Source organism: Taeniopygia guttata, chromosome 2, assembly GCF_048771995.1.
Source record: "Taeniopygia guttata chromosome 2, bTaeGut7.mat, whole genome shotgun sequence".
Lineage (NCBI taxonomy): Eukaryota > Metazoa > Chordata > Aves > Passeriformes > Estrildidae > Taeniopygia > Taeniopygia guttata.
This window is the reverse complement of record NC_133026.1, coordinates 46,243,772-46,268,426: the sequence shown is the minus strand read 5'-3', so window position 1 is coordinate 46,268,426 and position 24,655 is coordinate 46,243,772. Positions and strand designations below refer to the sequence as shown.

The following is a 24,655-nucleotide window of genomic DNA, read 5'->3' as shown; positions in this document are numbered from 1 at the left end:
TCTACGAAGCCTATTTCGGCTAAACACTTCAGGATTCAGATTTGTGTTTTGGTATCCCTAATTTTCTTCTCAGTGCAATGTTTTTCTTTTCAGTGCAATGATCCTGAACAAGTAGGACCAGATTGTGTTTCTGTGTGATCAAACTCTCAAGTTGAAGGTAGGGAGCTCACCAGGCTCAGCATCTCTCAGCATTCTGTAAACTGGAAGCCATAAACCAGAGGCTAGGCTTGTAAAGGTTGATTGTGGTGAGAAGCTAGAAAGGTTGAATGCACAAAACTCTGTTAGTCATCGGGATTTATTTGCTCAGTTCTAATTTTAACTTTGGTTAGCCCAATAAAAGGTATCACATCACTGTCTGGGTAGCTGTCGTACAAAAAACAATGCAGCTACCAACTTTCCTCCATTGGATGACATACTTGGGCAGTAGCCCTTTAAAAAAAAGCATCAGCTTCTTCAGAGCACATTTGGTTTTCCATTCATTTTTTTCCTGATGGTGAAAGCAAAGTTATTCATCCCAGAGAAGAACAGATACATTGTATTCCAAAAGTTTAACCAAAACATGCAGTTTGCTGCAAATTTTCCTTCTTTCAGGATTTTTAAAACACACCTACAAAGTGGATGCTGGGAAAAATCATCAATTTACAGTCAGTGGAATTTGGTAGGAAAAAAAAGGTAAAAGGAAAAAGAAATGAATGACAGGATTGCAAGACTTGACGGCTACTGACAAAAATGCAGATGATGAGAAGAAGGAGTAAAAGCAAAGACTCTCCCCATGAAATTACCTAACAAATGTTAAACATGGAATGACTTTTTTATAAAAGAAGAGACAAAAATAGGGAAAAAAACCACCCCAAAACATTTCTCTGTGGTAGCTGACATGGGAGCATTTGGACACGATTCTGCAGGGAATCCAGCACTTTGGGTCTCCTCTTCCTCCTTCCATGCCTTCTAAGTGCGGCCAGAAGGGAAAAACCTCTACATTTGAAGTCAGAACAATGGGGAAAATGTAAATTGTGACCCAGAACAATGGGGGAAATGCTCCCCTCACAAGTCACACTCCTCCTGACTGCTTCTGAGACTTGAGCCCTGAAATAGGCAGTCCAGTGTCAAGACGAAAGAATCACATCGTACCATCATGAAATATCCAGTTAATGCTGGAACAGGGTATTCAAATACACTGCCAAGAGAAATTCTCTTTGTTTCTACTGGACCAGAAGCAATCACCCCATATTAACCAAGATATATTCTTACAAGTTCATAGGCCCAGCTGTTGCTCAAATAGAAGGAAGACACTACACCTCCAGGCAGCTGGAAAAAAGCAATTCCTGTTATATATGCAGTAACTTGACTGTTCTCCAGTATTTATGGATCTTGACTTCATTATGCCATCAGGGGGAAAAAAAGTACAATAATCCCCTTTATGTCTCTGGTAATTGAATCCAACCACGAGTATAAAATATTGTGAGCATTTGAAGTAACTATTAATTACTGACTGCTTGCTTCATAATGAATTGGAAGATCATCTGTTATAGACCAAGTTTTTCATATATTCTCTAACACTTCCAAGATGCTGTGGGACTAAGCTATCCCTTAAAACGAGTGCAGTGTTAAAAGCAATAGAATAAAACCTTTTTTCTTTCCCAAAGAAACTGTAAACATTACAAATGGTCTCATCAGATTTTGCAAAGTAAGGAGGACTGGTATAAGTCATCCTTGGATCATACCCTTGCTGGTTCCTTGCTTGTATAGAATAGCACCTGTGCTACCTTCATTAACAATGATATAACGGCTCAGTATAATCAAAGGACACTGGAGCTTCCAAAGTTTAAACAGTATGTGAAATTCAGGAAATAGTAATTGTAACAACAAAATCAATTTAGAGAAACCATCACAACTTTTTAAAAGACAGAGGGCTAAGCTTTGTGCTGATGAAATGTCAAATTAATTAAGTTCATTCTTCTTAATAGAATGTGTTTTGGAAATACTTTTTTTTCCACAGAGGGAAAGCATGCTGCTCATTGCTTGATTTCCTAAACTATTTAATAGTGTTGCTATGATTGCTGAAAAGCTGCTATCATCATCCTAAGAGTGACTTCATCTATAGGTGACTGAAGTAACATGAATAAAATGCTCTGGGGTTTTATTTTGCAAGTGCCTATTTCACATGCAACATCACTCTCTGCAGATAAGCAATCACTTTTAGGGTGCAGTGTGGCAGCTATTTAATGAATATCCACTGAATCTCATGCACATTGTATTTCAATAATAGTACCTTTTGGAAGACCCTCATAATTTATTACATCATCTAGCTAGGAGTTCAGTGGTGCCAATGTGTCATCTTATTTTGACATGCAGCCCCCAGCAGGACACTATGGATGCTCTCCTGTCAAAATCAATAGCAAAATACTCACTTAAATTTATCAAAAGTAGATTTGGGCCTCTAATCAGGTTACAGTAATGATGACTGACCTCCCTTCAAGATTTCAGGTCAGGGAGCAGCTTACAGAGTAGTAACAGCATTTATCTTGTTTCTGCATCTGGATACACTGTCAGTCTGCTGAAGCTGTGGTGGAGGGTGAGCTATGATTGGCACTGATCATTCCCACTTAGGAAGCACTCCAAGTCTGTACTCTGCTTTCAAAGACAAATGAAAATATCTTATCAAACACTGTTATCACTTTGTTCTAGAGCATTAACTGGTTTTGCAGAAAATAATTTCCTAAAGGAACATTTTTTATGATGACAGTGTGGTTTTACAGCGGTGCTAGCAAACAAATGAACAATATAATATGTTGATGCTATATCAAATGGAAAACACTCCCATCAGAGTTAACACCAATTTACATGGTGTAGCCTGAGGGTGGGGATCTCTTCCAGGGCTTCTGCTTCCTTTCACGAATTTTTATCTGATATGTGAGAATCCTTTCATTCAAAGCACAAGAATACATACTGAAATCTTCAATACAGCAAGTTCATCTGCAAGCATGAATGCCTCTTACAGACATACTAAACCCAAACACATAGCAATACATGTAAAAGAAACATCAACCTACAATAACTGCACATGAAAATAAATTGGTATTTTACTCCCTTTTCTGATTACAAAACAACATTAAACTTTTGGAAAATACCACAGTGTTAAAAAAAAAAATTATGTTAATGTTGCATTTGTTTGTACTCCTTAATATGGCAGATGTAAAGACAGAGCAGTCAGGACACATTGTCAGAGAAGACCAGGTCAATTCAATTACGCTTCCATCCCATCATTAACTACAGCAGTTGCCATACACTTGATGCAAACAGAAGTGCGAAGTATTTCTGCTGTGATCTGCTGGTCTCCTGGAAAAAGCACCTTCCTCCAGGTTAGTAGCTTCTATGCAGCAAACAACCAGCTGCCTTGCAAAGGAGGATAGAAACAATCATCCCTTATATTATTGGCTATTACAAGAATTTAAGACAGAGGACAAAAAAAAAATAGAGAGGAAATTCAAGACTCTAAAACAAACAACTTTTTTCACTGTTCACATAAAAAACAATCTCATGTTGAACTTGGTCTACTAGAGTATTAGGATAAATTCTCATTGAAACAACACATTCATAACCTCTTCCAGCTTGGGTGAATTTTGTTAATTATAAGCCTGCCCCTGTGAGCATGTGCCCTCAACAACATCAAGGCTCATGAAGCAGCATAATGCTGTGCAAACTTTACCTTTGAGCTGCAAAGGAGCTAAGTCACCTGCAAACAGCACATGAAGATACCACATAAATACCAGAGCAACCTCAAGCTATAAAGGAATAAATGAAGAAAGGAACAAGATGTGAAGGGGTGACAGCAAACAAAACTGTGGGAAACTCAAGGTTAATTTCAAATAAAGAACTGATACAGAAGCTTGGTTTCAGGAGTATGTAATATATTTTATAGTACTTTTGCACCAGTTTGCTTTTTTTTTACTAGGTTATTTATAAACAGGAGATTCTGATAAGAAGGAAAGATACTTATTCAATATAATGCATACCCTGTAAATTTTTTTTTTCAATGCTGGAAGAACTTTACATAGAAATACAATCTCTGATCAACAAATTTCAGTTTATGGCAGTAAATTACTCCTTATAAGCAATACAAGAATATTGAAATTTATCTCTAATTCTCTCTGTACAGTAAATGCCGAAGAAGAGAAAATAACAAGACATTATAAAGCAAAGCCCAACCCCTTGAAAGCAGAGAAATATTGTTTTTCTGTGTCACAGTTGAATAATAGTTGGACAGAAAAATGAATCTGGGGCTGGAAACCACAGTCTTAGTTTGAACTCAGCATTTGTACAAAGCCCAGAAGATGAGCAGCGTCCAGACCTCCAAATTTTGGTCGTCAGAGTAGTAATTGTTTTAATCTGTTTTTCTAAAATGCAATGGCAGAAAAACACAATAAAAGGAAAGTCATTGGACAATAACATTCTGAAAATAAATTTCTATCAAGAAATAAACTTTAGGAGTACATACCTGTTTAACAGAAAAATATATGCTTTATATTAGGACTTATTTTAGGAAATGTATTTCAAAGTTCTAGATAATAAAGATGCTATGAATCACAGCATTATTTTCAAAATGTCACAAAATTCCTTTGAGATTAGATTCAATAAAATTGCAATTTAAAATTAATTTTAGTCTTTGAGCCACTTAACCATATAAAATCCTATTCAAATAGCTAAACATGCAGATAGACTGCATGTTTAAGCTGTCCAGAAGAGCTGACCAGGTATTACTATAAAATCTGGTTCAAAACAGTTTGACTGGCCACCAGCCTCAGAAACATCACTGATGAGAACTAAACATATGGTCCCCCAAACTAGCAATGTTTCCTTGCATTCCTTACACCTCTCTAGCTTCCAAACTTCCTGTAATTGGCCTGATTTTTTCCCAGCCAAAAAGAACTTTCTAAAAAATTCAAACTACGTTTGAGAACTGCTAAGAATTACTTTACAATATTTCCTCTTAGGCTGCTGCATAAATGACTACATTTCAATTACTTCCTTCCTCTGAATTAGATGGACTATTTGGCATTGGGGGGAAGTAAGTAATTTTTATTCAATGCAACATTTAAATCTTGATGATACTATCAAATACTGCAATTTAGCACAATATACAAAGAGGTCATATTTTACTGCTATAGACAGTTCTCCTTTTTCTTCTTTTCCCCCCTCCTGTTTATTACCAGCATATTTTCTCCTTTTTGTAAAACTACCCTCATGAGACCTTATTTTGCAAAGCATGGAGCAGAAAAGGCAAATAAGAGTGCTTCTGAGCATTACATCTTAAAATGACAGAAAATAACTTAAATAAGAGTGGATGATATAATTGATCTGAGTACCTACTTGTCATTTACCCTAAAGTCCCAATGAAGCCAGGCAGCTCTGAGCACTGGGATCACATTCAATAATGAGAATCATGACAGAGTAATACATTTCACAGAAGTCTCATAGCAGTGTACTTTCCAGCTATATATATGACTATAATTTAGGATTCTTTGGTCCAGGATTTTACACCATTATGGTATGGGCTTTCTGTAGTAATTGTGCTTGATTTTTCTAGATTCCCTAGTAGCCGCTGACAAGAGGACAAAAGAAGATTTGAGAGCTATAGTTAACGTTTAAGCCTAATAGCTACAGTAATTGATTAGTTCTCCACGGACTTTTTTGGTCACTGAGGTGTGTACAGAGACTACAGGAGATTATTTTATTGTGTAATTTTCACAGTGCAGCAGGGTACCTTGACAATGGGCTGGATACCACCCTCCTGACAAAAAACCACAGGGGAGGGATCAGAGTGAAGAAAACTCAGAAAGCAGAATCACTCCATAACAAGCAGGGGGTAGGATTTTTCCTTCCTGGGAAAGAAGTAAGATTTCTGGCCCCACAACTTGTAGATAAATCTGAGGTCTCCTGGGGGACAGAGTCAGTTTTGTTGGGAGTTACAACTCACTTCAGCCCTAGAGGTATCAGAGGCCTTACCCAGTTCCTTGGCTACTGAGCTATTTAATAGCTAACATGTTGAAAAAGGCTTCTTGAAACAGTTATATCATGTACTGAGCCAGAATAGGGCCAGAGGGTTAAGCAGCAGATGCACAAGAGCTGTTTGTTTTAGGGGTGGGTGGATGTAAAGAAATTGAAAGTAGACATAGAGATGTTGATGGCTTAAGACATTCTGAAAAATAATGTCTCCTTATTATCCATAGATCAAGCCAGCACTGACCACAGCAACTGTTACAACCTCTTTTGAAACATCACAAAAGTGAGTTGGAGGGGCCTTTACTACGGCTAGAACAGGAGCTGATGAAACCCTGTTGAGGAAACCAACAGGAGTGTGGAATGTGGAGATGGCTCATGTACTTGCATCTAGCACAAACTAAACTGCAGCTATCAGTGCATTCTTTAACTGCCATCCAAGAGACTGCAACTTATATTTTGGTATGAACTAGCAACAGTTAGTCAAATGCCTGTTTATACACTTGATCCAGGTCTCAGTTATTTTCAGTTCCAAGTGTATTTTAGTAATATCTCAACTGACTCTCAGAAATCCAGATATGAGGCCAAGTTTACCTCAGTTGTTGGGTGTTGTATTTCAGGCACCTTGCACGGGCCTGACCTCTGGAAGGTGAATACTCAGCACTTTCTAAATACATAACACTCAAAGCACCCTCCAACTGGATTAATAAAAATTAAGGCACTCACAAAGTGGTAGTTACTTTTGAAAATCTTGCCCATAACTAGAGCAGATTGGTTGACAAGAAAAGCAGAAATCACAGGTAACCATAAAAAAATCCATGTGTTGCTGTGCTCAAGGTACTTACAGTGTAAACTTTACTCCCATTCATAGTGGCATAGTTAATGGCAAAAGGGTTTGCCCTTTATGTCCAGTAACCATATTTTACTCTATATCTCTAGAGAGCAGGAGTCTGTATAAGCAATGAGAGAGGGGGGAAAAGAGTTGATGGATTACCAGTTTTTCTCCTGGTGGTGAATTCAGCTGTCTGGAATCATGAATGTTAGTACAGGAGGAAACGAGATAATTATCTTTTGTCAAAACTGTGATATAACAAATGTTAATATAATCTCAAAGGGAGGTGCAGTTCAGAATATCTTTTAAAAAGACAAAACACATCGTGAAACAAAGTTTGCTTTTAACTATGTATAAACAGTCTTTGATCAATCAACTGAATTCTTAGAAAGGGATGATATATCACAAAACAACACAACGCCCTTACCACAGTTGGGTAAGTGCTTAAACTTGGTTCACAGAAAGGATGATAGCTGTTGGCAGGGAGATGCAACCAAATTATTAGAGTGGAACTTTTTTTTAAAATCAAAATTAGCACAGTCCTCTCCTCTGGAAGCTGCAATCACTATGGAGTAAAATGGATTGGTACTGCTGCAATATAAATGCTTCTAGCATCAGATAGAAATTTCTCCTGAGGGTTGTCATCAGAGTTCATGGCTTTTTGTTTCCTCTGCTGCATCCTCAGACAGACCTGTAAAGCAAAAAGAAGATGCTTAAAAATTTAGTGCAGTTGGCAACTACATGCACTATACTGTTGCTTCTATCAGTTTGTGAAAGCCTTGGTTATAGCTGGAGGAAACACTTTATTACATGCAAAATGCTTAGGATAAAAATGCTTAACTTGCAAATTCAAGCTCTCACAAGTTCAGAAAATGAAAAAAAAAATGCAATAAAGGCATTTTCACATCATCTTTTCTATACATATCATGGACAGTAACAGCTCAAACTACAAAATCATGGACTGCTTTTGCACCAGAAAAAAATGCCAGAGAACTGGGCATATGATCTGAGACACAGTTACTCCAATCTACTTGCATTTATTCTGTCCCTTTTTCTGGGAAAAGCAATGACTATACAATAGAAAATTGAATGCATACACTCATTAACAAGGATATACATACGTACATACATACATACATACATACATACATATATATATATATATATATATAACTGTCAGCTTGGGCAAGAGGAAAATAGCCATACTCTTATATTGAATGCAACTTCTGCTATAAGCCAACAGAATGAGCTTCCAATTTTAAATTATTAGTTCAAGAGATTAATCAATCTTGGATAGGATAATAGTCTTAGCAATAATGATCCTGACAAAATTTGAAAAGGGGGTAGAGACTCATAAAAAGTTGCTTCAAATATCTAGGGAGAAAGAAAACAGTACTTGAATTACTAAATTTAAAATAGTTATTTCATCCAGAAGTTTCTTACATGTGCACTCTTAGTTCAGATTGAAAATTATTCAAATAATTAATTTAAGCAATCCAAAATAAATTGGCACCCTCTCCAAATAATAAAATAATACACAGATTTTATGAGGTTTATTTTGCTATGCTTTTTTAATTCTTCTCTGAAGAAGGCTAAAATCCCCCAACATACAATGAAATGATCCAGCAGGTCAGCAGAATAAAATTTGAGCATCCAGTGTTCTAAACCAAAGCGACAGTCTCCTGTCAATCTAATTGCTTTCACAATCATGTTCACACAGAATTTAGCCCCAACAAACTATATAAACTTAAATCCATATGCTTTCATTTAGATCTGTGCAATTTCACATGGTCAAAATCATCTAGATTTATTTTCCAGCTTTTATTTTACACTTACAATGTTTTTGGTGCTTGGGGATTTTAGAGTTTACAGTGGTTTTCATGGGTGATGGTACTAAACTGAACAAATGTTATCTCAAGCCTTGAGATAAAAAGACTAAAGCAGTAAAATTTCGGCAACAGCTGGAAGCCCGAAGCCCTGAGGGTCTAAGAAGTTCCTCTTACTGACATTGCTACTTTTTTTTAAGTACAATTAAAAGTATCATGTTAAGAGCTGAGCTGGGGTTCCAAAGGTCAGCCCTCGGATGGCTGTTCCTTTGTTCAAAGCTCTCATCCGTGGCGCACACTGGGATGCCGAAGGGACCAGCAGCAGGTCCCATCTTGCTTCATCAACGATCATGGGGAAGGAGGTAGGTAGCATGATAAGGAAACTTGTGGATTATAGGAAACCAAGATGAGCTAAAAATGCTGGGGAGGAGAATGAAATATGGCTCTAGGACTAAGAGATTAAGAAATATAAGAGAAGATAGAGGGGATACTGCTTGAAATGCACCATGGAAATAACAACTTTTAACTTTTTCCACTGTGCTACTTCTGCAGGGCTTTCCTCAGCAAGTATTGGTGTTTAAGTTATTGACTGGCAGTGAAACACCCACCATAGCTCAAAATGCAGTGTAGAAACCACTGCAAAGCTACAGTTAACACTGTTCCTGACTACATAGCTTTGCTGAGCTGTTTAGAGCTCTGCCTAAAAAAAGCACCTGAAAATCTTGATTTCCCACCATAATCAAAGGAAATAGTGCCAGAATTATGAAACCGGCTGCTGCACACTCCTATTAAAGCTGGATACACACATAATCTGAATGAGAAACAGAAAAAAGGAGTTATGACTATGGTCAGCTCTCTGTACCCAAAAAGAATGTTTGCAGATTTACCAGAGATCAAGAGTTTACCAACTGTGCATTGGTGCTGCACATTTAAGCCATGACACTACCACTGCACAGTGCCCTCAAACTCTTGACATTTGAGGATTGGCTGGCTACTGGACCTCTAAGAAGCATAATAAAACAGAAATTAAAGAAGGGAGGTTTAAAAAAATATCTGGGGGTAAAAAAACCTCTCAATGAGAAGGCTATATCACAATGCATTTTTTTCCTTTGTTAGGCTGAAAACATGGCCTGTTAAAAATTAAACTGTAATTATAAACTTACAAAAAAAAATTCTTTGAGCCAAAAACAGAACCCAGTGCCCAAGACAGTGCCTTCAAAATCTGTTACTTCCCTGAATTAACTTATTACAAATAACCCTTGTGTCTATTTCTACAAATTGCCGTGCCAAAGTGAACCATGAATGGTTACTTTCACTAAGAGTCATGGATCCACTAAATCTAACACATTTACTGTAATTACTGGCTGGCAGAACTGAAGTCACAGAGCAGGATTTACCCTGGTTTCACACAAGTTGGCACAACAGCTCTGTAGGTTCCAGCTACAGGGACTCTGGACTACTTCTGCATGGATCAAAGAACTACTACATGAGTAAACTGTGGGAGAGGTGAGCTGAGAGGTAAGGCACAGACTGCAGATATTTTTATTGTGCAACTCCAAAATGGGAGGCAATGCAGAATCAGGAAAATACAGCTTGCAATAGCCAGCTTTCCCACCTCTTCCTGGTATTTTTTCTGACATGCAAATTTTATTAGTCATCTAGGAGAACAACATAAATGTCACATTGATGTAACTGGCACATTCTATATTATAGCAGATGAGATAATTAACATCAGAGAGGTTTCTCATTAGCATATTCCAACAAGCTTAGGCAGATCCTAAAAAATACAGAGTATAAATATAAATTCTGAAGGTTAAGGCTTCTTTACCTCATTTCATCAGGAATAAAAAGCTTCCTTTCATCTTCATCACCCCTATTATGAAGTTCTCTCTGTTTTGTTTTATAGAGCATCCAAAACCCTATCATAATAACACTGGTCTGAGCACATACACTTAGAGAAATATATATTGAAAGGTTTATGTCTCTGTTTATTAACACAGCTACAGACTGGGAAGCTGCTTTTGGAAATGATCATGATAAGTTTTAACTCAGCAGCAGGCAACTCCAAGCACCTCCAAGAGCTTTTGGAGTTCAGTTTTCAAAACAGAGCCAGAATACATGATTATATTAATATCCTGATTAGTAACATGAGATTGAGGATATCTGACACCAAGAAAGCTGCTTAAATCCCTCAAATGCCATGTATTTGTCAATTAGCACCCTCAAGAAAGCAGCTTCTATAAACAAAGACACAGAATACTTCAATCATGTTATTCACCTCTTCAAAAGCATGACTTAATATGACACATATCATTGAGTCACAGAAAGTTCATTTGTAGATCAAAATGTGCTTCTGAGGCTTGAAAACCAAAAGTTCAAAGAAAATCAGTTACAGTGACAGAAGCACCAAAGACAGCAGAAAACCCCCAACTTTCCTGGGATTATTATTCATGCAGTTAGAAGAAAAAAACCTAAAACCCCAATGACACATTTAAAGAGAGATTATATTTGAGCATGATGGCAGAAGGGAGGAGAAATAATCATTTTCTGTAGTCATAAATTGTTCACACTCAGCATGATGCTTTAAGGTTTAAAGATGTTCAGGTTAAATAATTAGGCAATGGAAGAAACTACCCAGGGAGGTGGCTGAGTCAGGCACATGGGAAGTTTGCAGAGATAGGGCAGATGAAATCCTAGTGGGGATAGTGAAAAGGAAGATACACAGGTTTTGAATTGGATGACCTAAAGGATCTTCTCCAATCCTATCATTTATGCTGCTATGATTCATGCTGAGGAGAACGTTTTGGACCCTTATGAATTACTGGCTGAGTTTCCTGGATACTATTGTACATTAGTCCACTCTAAAGCATGCATAAAACTAAGTCAAAGTTGGCTTTGAAGTGTTTGATCTACAATATCCAATACTTCCAGTCTCTTTTTCATACAGTGACTCAGAAGAGAGCTGTTATAACAAGACAAAAGTTATTTTGAGTTCAGATTAAGTTAGAAAAGGGAGGCACCCTGTTCTTCAGCTATTCCCACCTAAAAGAGGAAAAAACCCACCCCGTCTCATGGCCTGATGGTCAGTATTGCTATTTCTAGACCTGACATAAGACAGCTTTAGACCAAACTACAGCTCTAAAGTAACTGTTTTTCATAAAATTTTGGATCCAAAACTAAATGTTCCAAATGACCAAAGTTAATAGCTTTTTGCTTTTTTGTTAACAAAAGATGACAAGTCTTTTCCCAGCACCTTTAAGTCATATTTATGAAAATCATAATTCTTCTTTCAAGAAGGCCCATCTATTCATTACTAATAATTTTCTTTTCATTAAAAAACTACTTAAGGAAATGTACTTCCTTTTTCTTAGTATTTAACCTTCATTCTGTAAGCATAATGCAAAGGACTTTTCAAAAACTTGAGGTAAGCACCAGTCCTGCTTATAAAACAGACACAGTTTAGTAGGAGTGCAAAATGTATTACTGTAAAATCAACAGGCTACAAACTTTCCTGTACTGCTTTAATGGGAGAAACTGGACTTCGTTGGTATTCTGTATCACTTTCAATGGGTTAATAAGCTGAGAGAGGCCCCAGCATTGCCTCCCCAAGTCACCAGTGAGTCACTGACCACTGCACACATAACTTAAAAATGCTCAGATTTTTGTATCAAAAAGTGGAGTGATGGTAGCTGAATAAGTGGGAAGCATGGCTGACTCATTTATTAAAGAATTGTGTAAAACAAATAAATTTGTTTTTCATTTAGTGAGACAGAGAAAGGGCTCCATTCAGTGAACTTTGCTTTGTCCTAAGGGGCCATATACATCACAGGGTGGATAATGTGAAACAACCTTTTCCATCCCTGTAAATGTGCCCCCCACTAACTGCGACTAACATGACAAATCCAACCTACATGAAGGTATCCACTGCTAAATTTCTAAATGCCACAAAATAGCAGGGGTAGAAGGGGTAGCTCTGACCTTGGGGAAAGAGGAGGGTCTATTCCCACAAAACTCACAAAACCTTGCTAAAGTCTTCCTTTTGTCATTCTGACTTAATAGTGGCATGTAGTAGTCCTGTAACACAATGGAGTTAATAAGGAGGTAACAATGACAAAGGCAACATTTACCAAATGTCCACATAGGGTTTTTTAATTAAGTTTTAAACAACTTACAAAGTTTTTGTGCTCTCATGCCTCTAGGCATTAGCCCTCAGTATAGTTTCTTCAGGATTTTCTTTGATTTGTATTTGGAAAATGCCCAAGACATATGAAATGTTTCTCATATAAAGTTTGAAAATCAGGAAAAATATCCAGTGGCATCACTAAAATTTCCCAAGGTGCACAGCTGCTTCTTCTAATGACTACAGTTACATACACATGTAAATAGAAATATAAATACACATATACACACACTCCACATAAACACAGTTGGAATAAACACATTCTCTAAGAACTAAGGAGTCATCAAACCACCAAATCCAGCTTTTATAGATAGATAGATAGATAGATAGATAGATAGATAGATAGATAGATAGATAGATAGGAGATCAAGATGAATGAGATCCTAGTTAGTTTGAAGCAATGTAGAGCTCTATGAACAGCACTCGAATAACAAGTGATTTAAGTTCTACTTAGGAACAAAAACAAAAAAAAAATCCAAAAATTATTACAGAGCAAACTGAGATGCTTGTAGTATGAAAACCTGTTTAAAAAACAGTCACCTACCTAAAATCATGTCAATGATCATTATTATAGAAAGCATAATTTTGATGAAGCCAAAATTTTGGATGAAAAATACTCATTTTCTCCAAATAGCTGGCATATCACAATCACCTACTAAATGCTGGACATTTTTCCCAGAAAGCTTGCAACGTTTTTGAAAATTGATTGTTTTCATTTAGATATGATCTCAAGAAGTCACAAATTACACATTTCAGCTGGATATTTCTTGCCAGAAAGTAAATCCTGTAAATGAGTTTGCTTTTCAGTAGCCAAACCACCTTTCTTTCTCATTAACTATCTGCCCTTGTCAGGGTGGTAAATTAATTCAGTGGCTTCTAAGCTAAATGCGCACAATACAAATAATGAAGTAATTATGGCCATAGAAACACTGTTGTTTCAATTTATTCTTCATCATGCCTATATCTTCCCATTCACTGCAACCCAGAATCCTACTAAGCTTTTCCGAAATGTTGGGGCTTTAAGAATTTGGTTTCAGAAAAAAAACCCCACTTGGACCATGTACCTTGAGATTAAACAGATTATAATATATTAAAACCAAGGTCTTTTTTGTGTGGACATAGCTCTTGGCTTTTTCCTGGGGAGAAGCAATGCCACAGCAATCAGTCTTTTGTCTGCCTGATTCGTTGTGCTGTTGTGCTGACTTCCCAGACAGGCAACCAGTCAGCTGACTATTAACAAATCCTTTCTCTTCCATCACCATGACAGATAGGCAAAACTCCAGGGGTAGGTTAGCTTTAGGGCAAGATTTTCCACCATTTTCATATGAATAGCAGTGAATCCTACTCCTGGAGACAACCAGCCAGTGTCTGCCTGCAGGAAGATCTAAGAGTCTTCACAGATACCATATACATACACACACACATATATATATGTATACATGTGCATATACATATATATGTACGTATATATGTATGTATATATTACAGTCAATTTCAACTTCTAATGGTTGGCTGCAGCTCATAATTGATGTCTTGAAGACCTACAACCCCCTCTCCAAAAATTCCTCCTCTACACAATGTCACGTGAGCTAATACTTAGCAAACTTTTCAGCTGATATTATTTTCATTTGAAATCTGTAAATAAAGGTCAAATAAAGCATAGGTCAATTTTCTGCTGAATTTACCAGAACTATTTGGCTAATGATTAGGTAACTACAGCATTTTTTAAATTTTAAAAATCCTTTGAATCTTCATTTCACACTGAAGTATTACAAATAAACCTCCTTGAATATATATATATCTATATTTAAATAAGTTCATTGATATGAAGTCTAACTTAAATACTTCATTTGATGAGAAAAAAAAAAAAAACAAAAAAAAACCTGAATAAGTCATTGGAGCTTGTCCCAAAAAACCAAATTGTCCAATCTTTTTTTCTTCAAGTCAGAAACTTATACAAATCCCAAACCAGTCAGTTATTCACAGACTTCTACTCTTCTTAGTGTGTATCTGTAACTTAAGTCAAAATAGTGCAGTTATTCTCTTAATATGCATGATATCATTGTTAGAATGAAGCTTTCAACAAACTTACAAACTTTTCTTTGATACATCCATCCAAAGTACAGGCAGCTTTAGCCAACACCATCTTCAGTAAAACATAGAATAAAGCGTCTACTAAGTTTATAGAGGGAAAAAAAACACACTTTTTCATGAATAAAGAGTCTGATACAAACTTAGATTTAAGGCCTGTGCTGTGCTTCTTTAATGAGTTTAACTTATAGGGCCACAAAACAACTCAGTACCTTTGTATACAAACATCAGTTTCTCCAGTAGAGACTTCCAGTGTGTCCATTATAGCCCATGGCTCCTCAGTACCAGAAAGATATAACAAAAGAGAAGAAATCCAAAAAGCACAGCATAAATAATCGTGTGATTTTGTAGAAAGCAGAAGAGAGGGAGAGAAACAAAATAGCTAAAGGCAAAGCAGCATTACGAATTGTTCAGTAAAACAGATATGAAAAAGGACCAAAAAGATGAAGTCAAGGAAAGGAATATTCAAGGCTGCTTTAATGCCATGTATTTTCCCTGGGGAAGTAGTGGAAGCCACATGGCTTATGACATTTGCAAATTAGTACCACTATGAAGACAAAAATCTGGTGGTCAGGGAGATGGTCAAGCTGATATAACAAGAGTTTTCCATTTCTAACTTCTATTATCGTACAAAAGATCTGAGGTGCTACAAATTCCTAAGCTCTGTGTAATATTCACAGAAACATCAGCTTTTGCTTACCATCAAGTATTCAGCAACTGAATACTCTTCAGTATGTTGCTCCTTGTTAAAATGGAATATTACAGTGCAAATGATAAAATCATATTCAAGATTTCCATGGATTCTTCTGGAAATAACATACAACAGGATTTTACCATTTGATGTCATTTTTCCTTTGGAGTCTTGTGGGAAAAAAGACTTTGGTAGAGAAGTAGGTTTGAAGAAAAATGTGTTAAGAAAAAAAAAGGAAAAACTACTTTTGTATAATACTTTCCAATCTTGAATTTCACACATTCTTTTTATGCTACAGTATATGAGAAAAATGCTTGCAGGAGGTTTTTCCCCAGTGCAATCTTTTGATAAGTCTCAGTGTTGGCTTAAAAGAAAAAAAAAAAAAAAAAACCAAAGAAAAAGAGCCTGTACTAAAGTAACAGATGAAATGTCTCATAAATGGACACTTAACTCCTTTCTATTGCTCATCAACATTCTTAATCTTTTTCTTGTTGTCTTGGGTTTTTTTTGTGCCATTGCCCCTTTTCATAAAATCTTATATTTGCAAATGCAAGGGATGACTTTTGTGGGATGGAGGGGCAGTGTATCACAGAATCATAGAGTAGCTGAAGTTGGAAGGGACCCACAAGGATCACGTCCATCAAGTCCAACTCCTGTATAAAAGCACTTTGTATTTTTTATGTGATATGTATTCTAAACTGTCTTAAGATCTCAACATTCTAAAGACCACTTTATATCAACTACTTTCCCACTGATGTAGTCATCATCACCCCAGTCTTGTCTCATACAAATGGAAGTGAATTACCTCCTGCTACACCCCTGAATATTTCCAAGCATATCTTGGCCATAGTAACTATAATGGTACTCACAATAAAATCTGTAAAGCTACTCAGATTTGATGATCCAATTAAGGATCCTTATAGCCTAAAGTTGAACAATAACTAGAAATTTCTGTGCCCCCAGCCTCACACCAACCAGCAGAACCAGAAGAAGGGCAGCACTTCATGGGACTGAGCCTTTCATCACCTTCAGAAAGAGAGTAGAAGCCAACATCTAAAGCTTGGAATGCTGAAAGTAACAGTTTTAAATGTATTATGGATTTTCTCATGGGCTCAGGAAGCAATAAAAACTAAGTACAGTCAGACTTCAGGAAACCAATATAGCTTTCATAATTTTTTGTGACTTTAGGGAAAACATGCTGAACTTTTATAGACAGCCAGTTCAGTATTACAAATTTTCAGGAAATGTCACTGCTATGGGATTCCCACAACAAATGCAGGTCATGTTGAAATTACTGTTTTCTGCAAGGACACTGCTCAAAATAAATTCATGTAATGTAAATGATGTGAATTTACAATGCAACTCCTTGATCACAGGCTTTTCACAGAACTGGATACAAATTAAAAGCTAGGAAAAGCAAGATTTCATTCTGCTGGTTATATAACATTGACTTTTGATTAACAGGGTAAGTGCCTGAATAAAGCTAAGAAAGCAAAGACAAACATGCTAAATGAAAAAACAATCCTGAAAGATCTATTAAGATAAATTCCAGAAAATACACTGCAGTACAAGGAGAAACCTTTTCTTGTGCAATGTTTCAATTTATCAATCAGTTCAGTTCATTCCAGCTCTGCAGGAAGTTTAAACAACATCAGTGTCTTGGCAGATTTTAAAAAGAAATGCTGAATCCCAACATAGTTAAAGGGTATACCACAGATAATTAAAAAAAATAAAAATCCTTGATTTAAGGTCAGGTACTGTAAACACTTACTGTGGTTTATGCATAAGTAATTCAACTGAACTTAAGGAGTCCTGTAGGAATTCTCACACATGTAAATGCTTGCAGTCAAGCCTAATTTTCATGCTATACAGTCGCTTAATCTGCCAACCAGTTTTCTCTTTTTATTCTGAGGAGTAGTATAACATTACCAATTAAATATTATTAATTAATGCAAAGAGTGATCTTTCTTAAAGTATGAAATTCAGGTTTCCCTGATAAAAGCATCCATTTAGTAATTTTTTTTTGATCTTTTACGCTTTACTGTGCCCATGACTCGCAAGTAATGTTGATATGGGTTTTTTGTGGGAGGTTATAAGTCTAAGAAGAATCTGGTGACATCACCCAAGGAAATGCCTAAGTCCTGTATTACATTTAACTGAATACAATTTTGTTTTAAACTTTTGAGACAGAAAAGCATCTGTTTCCTAAGAAAGTGTTCTCAAAGGAGTCTCTGCTTTTACACATGGCAGTTCTGATCTCTCACTGCAGGAGAGCTTTACATCAAAGTTCACAAAAGCTCCAAAAGCTCCACTGGAGCCTCTCAAGGTGATAGTTTCGGCAAAATTATAGCGAGATAAATGTTACTGAGAGACATTTTGTTATAGCAAAAGTGAAATTCAAATACAGGAGATGAAGATTTATCAAAATGTAGACATATTCCTACTGCGCCTGCCCATTATCTGTTCTGCTAGGACATTACAGCAAGCTGGATGCTATTGCTTCTCTCTCAATGCATTTGCAATTTACATGTCTTGTTGCTGCAACCAGGGATATTGTTGGAAGAAGCGCAATACGCCTCACGTGTGAAATGTTTTGAAAGGAGCTGTGAGTTAAAGTATAGACCGGTTTTGGTTTAATCCTTACTTGGAATGGTGAGAGTGTTTTGCAGCCTCTCATCCATGAAATAATGGTCTGCAGTCCACGAAATCACACTAAACAAGATAATAAACTTCATCCTCACAGTATTTTCACCTAAAGGTGCAAAGATATGATCACCTGAATGAAACAGGCCAGCAGAAATGCATGACTGAACAACTGAAAACCACTCATTCAAGTGTGAAGATAACAAGTTTAATACATAGATGATGAACAAGGAAACAGCAAAACATATGAACAATAAAATGCATCAAATTTTTAAATAAACTGCTTAAAGTAGCACCTACCCTTCTCTCATGCTTTTCAGAAGGCAATAAAACTGAAGCACTGCCAAAATAGGTCCAGGTATTTGAATCCAAATTTAATGGGTTGCTGTATGGACTACCCAGCAGCTCAAGACACATGGTTCCTTTAGGCATGGTGGAATACGCTTAACATAGCCTTATCTCTGCACCCACACAGGAGAAGTCAAACTGTGCCATCAGCAATAGTATTTGCCTGAAAGATTCCATAGCTTTTACTAGCCTGAGTTCCTGTGCAGTAGCATGGAAAGGGATTGCCGATCTTTTTAACAAGTTACAGATTTAAAAAAGAATGAGCTGTTCTTATGTTTATTACCATCATACATAAGATGATAAGATAAATTACTTAATATTTGTAAAACTAAAGTGGATCATACTGAGATACCTATCTTCAGATATGCTGCAACACTGCTTCCTTTTCAAGCCAAGACTGTTTTAAATGACACCACAGAAATGCTTCTAATACTTTTTTACCTTCTAAATTCCAGGATTTCCAGGATCAAAATGCCCTCTTCCTTTATTTTTTCTCTAAATCTCATCTAAAAATCCCTTTATCTGGCATATGATGCTACCTTATCAGACAATACCCAGACAAGCCTCATCTGTTTTTCCAGGATCTTCCAGGAGAGGCAAAAACATATGAGGAAGAAGATAAAGTCTGAATACAGTATGAAATAAATCCCTCTCTCTCTGAGATATTTTTGTATCATTTTGACACACTGAGCTCTTAATTGGACTCAATGACACACTGAGCTCAATGGTTGGACTTGATGATCTAAAAAGTCTTTTCCAACATAGATGATTCTATGCTTCTATAATTCTATTATTAGTTCAATCTACCTAAAACCTTGGGTGTAGACTATTATAAACAGGAATAAATAATTTTAATTAACTTAATTGACTGATGGAAATAATACAAGGCCCTGCCATATCTTCCTTAAAGGCCGTGGCTCATTTGTCCACAGAGCAATCATCTACTTTCTTAATCAATGGGTACTCAAATCCATGACAGGAACTGGCACTGACCTTCAGGGTGGGAACAAAAGTGACCCTCAAAGCTCAATGTGATTATGAGTCAACTGAAGTCATGAGTCAACAGCAGCCTGTTGCTGATTGACTCTGCCTCACCAGTAGGTGTTACTTCAGCCATTAATGCAGAGTGCTGTACGGCTGCAGGGATATGCATGCCTGCCAAGGTACATAAAAAAACATCCAAACCAAACTAAAATCTGCCAGGTCCTGAAAATATCATGTAACACCCTGCCCTGTATCTACAACAGCATCCAAAGTAATGTTTGGGAGAGCTGACCACGACCACACCCATCCCTGTGTCTGCTTTGCAGCCTGAAGGCTTTTCATTGACGGCCGTTCCACTTAATCATTCAAAGTGATGCTTGGCCATTTGATTGCTGTGATTTAACACAGTAATAACAATAATCCAGACTATGCTTAAACCACTCATAGTACCTCCAAAACTGTTTATTAGCATTGGCTTCTGCTTTACTAGCTAGTTTCAACACCCTTAATACTGAAGTTCCTCCTCTGGCACCTCCAAGAAGGCCAGGAGTATATGAAAAAGGTTGCCTTATTTTTTGTTTGACTGAGTAGTTGATTACTGCACTTAACTTCACAGTTTATTTATTTAACCTCAGCTCAAGCCATCTAAAATGCCCTGTGCATTTCAACTTCAGGTCCAAGACAGAACTGTGTACAGAACACAGTCTCTTTCATTTCCCTCTTGAAACGAGATTCAATAGTTCCTCTTCAACCCATGAGTCAACTGCAAGGCCCTCATTTAATAATCCCATACTTTTATTGCAATCAGAGTCTGAAAATTCAGGCCCTCATGCTCAACACCTCTGAGCAAAGCATCAGACTCACCAGACTGAGGACTTCTGTCATGCTTTGACTAAATCCTGTCTTTGAGCTAGTTCTTTCCAATTGGTAGCTGAGACTCTTTGTGAAAACCTCCACAATGGGAAGCTCACTACTGGCAGTTTACTCTGTCACAGTTCTTCAGCACACGACACACTTTCCATGGACTGTAACAACTTCTTTCTTAATGCATGAGTCTCATCCTTCTTCACAGAAGAATTCAAAAGAACTGAATGCATAATTTAAGACTTGTACCCCAACAGAAGTGAACATTTTACCAAGGAGCCATTAAGATTGGACAAAGAAAAGGGCATTTTCATTTAAAAGTAGGTTTTGTTCAACAGGCAAGGCACAAGAGCAATAGCCAACAAAACAAAACTATTTTTTTGTTGAATATAAAATATCTCACGTTGGTTTTCTGAAAAACATCCTCTGTTTAAGATACGCACTAATGTTTTTATCAGTGTTTCTAAAAAACTTACACAACTTTGTCTATACAAACACAGTACATAAAAGGCAGAACTATACATCCTTTCATCTATACACAATAAGAAAGAACAGCATTTCTCTGGGAGACTTTTTTGCTGTAAATCCAGTGCTTATAAAATCAGTGTAATTGAAAGAAGGTGGGATACAGCACAAGGGTTTCTCATAGTTCTAAGTGTACAGTTCAGCTCACTCAAATAATAAAAACTCTATGCATATTCAGTCTTATACTTCTCTTAAAGCAAGGCCACTTGATTGTGCCAAATAACGTGCTGTCCAACTTGGACTAAACTGAGAACACTAAGCTCATTTTCCTAGTGAACTGTGCTGTACTTCTGTGATTTCTACATTACAAACAGACATCTATAAGAAAAAAACTTTCTAAAGTCAGCTTTCTTCAAATTCCTTAGATTACTGGTGAAAACTTAAAGGATAATATAGTTGAGATGAAAACGGAAAAAGAACATTATTATTACCATGATGTAAATATACCTATACAGTCATATATAATTAGGTAATCATGTACATACTTATATTCACTCTGCCAAATTCTGCACTGTCACCATTATTTATATTTGATCTGATAGCTGGAAGACACTCCTTAGACCATTTTCTTTAAAACTGTAAACAGTAGATAGCATCATCTTTTACAGTCATTAAAGATTTACCAGTTGCTAACAAAACTTTTACCACATTCATTACTTGCTAACTTAAAAGTAAGAAGAAGATAAAAGGACAACTTGCATCTCATTATGTTGAATTGTAACAATGAGAAAGAAAAACAAAGAAGATAAAGCAGAGGTTTATATGGTAAATCTGCTGATTGTCGAACATGATGAGATAAAGTAACAGCCATAAATCAACTTGAAACACTTGGAAGTATTAAAAAGACCAGGTAACTTTCTAGTGTCTTTCATTCTTCCCACTTATATATATACACACGTATATACATATGTGTATATATGTGTGTGTGTGTATAAATATATATTTGGAACTATGTAAAGTCTGCAATTGCAACTCAATTCTGGAAATGCAATGCTTGCATTATGGAAAATGTTGGTATCTGCTATATCAAAACATGTAAATAAGGCAAATAAAGAAACTTTTCACTAAGTTCCAGATCAGCAATGCTATGAAGAACAACAGAAATTAAAAACTCCTATGCTGATTCCTATTTCTATTTTTTTTGGTCAGATTTACATACTCCCTCTCCCACAATTTGTCCAGCTAAAGCCACCTAAGTTTTCTCGCATCTCACCTCACAGCACACAGTACCTTTCACATCTACTAATTTCTTCCCAATCAAGAACCACAAGTTAGGCTGATTTTGAGGTAAGGCCATACTTATTCAAATTCATATTAAACCCAACTGCTGACCTAAATTTATTATTTTTTTGAGCCTTCCCTCTAGTAATCTGAACTTCTCCTTTACACACATCTGGCAGCTTCTATGAAAATTGCATGAAATTACATATTTTTGAGATGTTTATCTGTTTTCATGGGAAACTGGCCATGAGGGCTGAACAATGGTGAGGAGATAACACGAATCAACTGTCCTGGTTACATTAGGTTTCAAAGCAGATTAAAAATGAAAGGTATTTTTGTTCAATACTAAACAACTGGATGAAAACCATTTTGAAATTATGATTTTGATATGTCCTAGGTCAACAAATCCAAATGCCCCATTCCAATAAGTCAAATTCCTTCATGTCAAATAAAAATAGATGTACTTTCAGCTTGGTTTCCTACAATCCACATTTTGGAGATATTCACTGAAGTTGTGTGAAAAAGTTTATGTAAATTTATTCATTACTAATTCCCATTCAGTGGTAAAAAATCATATTGGTGATTTTCCCTGGAAAAAAGTAACTTTAAATGAGAAATTTTGGAGAACCATAAACCCTTCAAAATCAAAAGCCACACTGTGACATTTAACTACATATATGACTACCGAAATAGTCCATAAGGAAGCACTTCTAAGTTAGAGGCTGGTATTAAACTTAAAAAATAACCCTACGATTTTGCCACCAGTTAGCTTCATAAAAATGAACAATCATAATTTAAAAAGCAGAGTGAATTCAATACCTCTAAAAATTCCTTCCTGACTGTAAATGTTCTGTAGAAAAATTGCACTGAAATTTGCATCATTTGAAGAGAGGAAGAATCAACACCATTTGAGATGCCCAATTTTTACCCTCATGTTTCTGCAGAATAGAGCATGGGGCTCGTAAGCTCTGTTCCACGTGGGTATGAACAACACACTGGCAGGATCAGATACCTCCATGCACATGTACAAACCAAGTGCCAGCACTGGAGACCCCATGTGTCCTGAGCACAGACAGCTCTGCCAGCCCCCATGAGATGCTGCTCACCCTTCTGGCCCTCAGCTGCTCTTAAGGCATAGAGAAGATTCAGAGGAAAAAGGTAGAAACCAATTTCTGTGGGTTGCTGCACAAAGAATAAAGGAGAGAACAGGAATCTATGGGGCAAAAACTTCCCAGTAAGGGTTTGTAAAACAGGTGCTCATTTTCTAAGGAAATATTGAAGTTTTGGGTTTTTTGTTTTTTTAAACATATAGTTCTGAATGAAGCCAAATCGAAGGTCCTCATCCTCAGAAGCATCAGAATGATGTGGAGTTCTTTCAGCTGCTACCATACAACCTTACAGGCACACCACCAAAGTGACACTTCAGTGGATCGGTGGGGAAGGACAATGTAGTGATGCATTTGGCACATGCACAGAAAACACAGAGCACCTCTATGTCAGGAAAAAAAAAAAAACCAAAAAAAAAAAAAACCAAAAAAAAAAAAAAAAAACAAAAAAAACCCAAAAAACCCCCAAAACCCAAAAAAAAACCATGCTGGAGCTAAGCTGACCAGAATTTTAAAGGAATACTAGGTATTATTGAGCAGCTTTTAGAATGCTGGTGTTCATTGGGGCACACCACTTCAGGAAACAAAGCATGGTAACATAAAAACATATGCAAGCAACCCTCACTTTTCACAAATTTTAAAGAACAAAAGGGCTCCAACTATGATGTTTTCAATACAACCATGTAGTTGGATGCCTGGAATAATATTGAATATAGAATTTCACCCAATAATTTACTCCACAAACCTTTAACTTCAAGTTGAGCTTTTTGAAGTAAAGATTTCAAGTGAAGAATTAATCACATCTGCAAGGAAGTTATTCTTCTCTGCCCAAAATTTTCCTTTATTTCTAGGTCCAAATTTTTCTTGCTTCTCCTTCCAGGCACGTACATATGCAATACATTGGCTGTGAAATCATTATCTGCTTTTGTTCATCTCTACTTTACATCAAACAAAACACAAGAGGAAGTAAAAAATAGCTGTAATATGCACATTACAGAGCACTTAATCTCATGGCTAGTGACATACAAACTACGAGATAGTGATCTGGAATATAACACACACTGTCTACTGAAATTGCCATTGCTTGGATAGTGAGCTCAATTTGCCAGTACTAGAAGGATTAAGTCTAGGTAAAGCACATATCGGAGCAAATTATGCCCAACATGGACAGTTTCCTCATTTGTCAGGGAGCACTTACGGAATGAAGGAGACAGAAATGACACTCACTACACTGTGCTTTTGCAGATTCAGCAGACTTTTCTCCACAGAATAAGTAATAGTCTGGGGGACTTCTCTCCCTTTTTTCCACAGTGTGTTTGAAAGCCAGATGACCTGGCTTATGCA

At 36.6% G+C, this 24,655-nt stretch overlaps 1 protein-coding gene across 5 annotated transcripts in view; it reads right to left on the bottom strand.

Annotated features, from left to right (window-relative positions):
* Positions 1–24,655, bottom strand: part of BBS9 (Bardet-Biedl syndrome 9) — a 292,130-nt gene that overhangs the window by 7,589 nt on the left and 259,886 nt on the right. For 2 of the 5 annotated variants that reach the window (XM_030266975.4, XM_072925830.1), the window contains one exon: positions 3,891–7,523. The exons of 2 other annotated variants lie outside the window; for them this stretch is intronic. In XM_030266975.4, coding sequence (XP_030122835.4) covers positions 7,477–7,523 — 47 coding nt within the window. In that variant the 3' untranslated portion in view covers positions 3,891–7,476. Of the gene's footprint in view, positions 1–3,890; positions 7,524–24,655 lie in introns of those variants that run through there. One more of the 5 variants, XR_012054622.1, reaches the window with a different exon arrangement.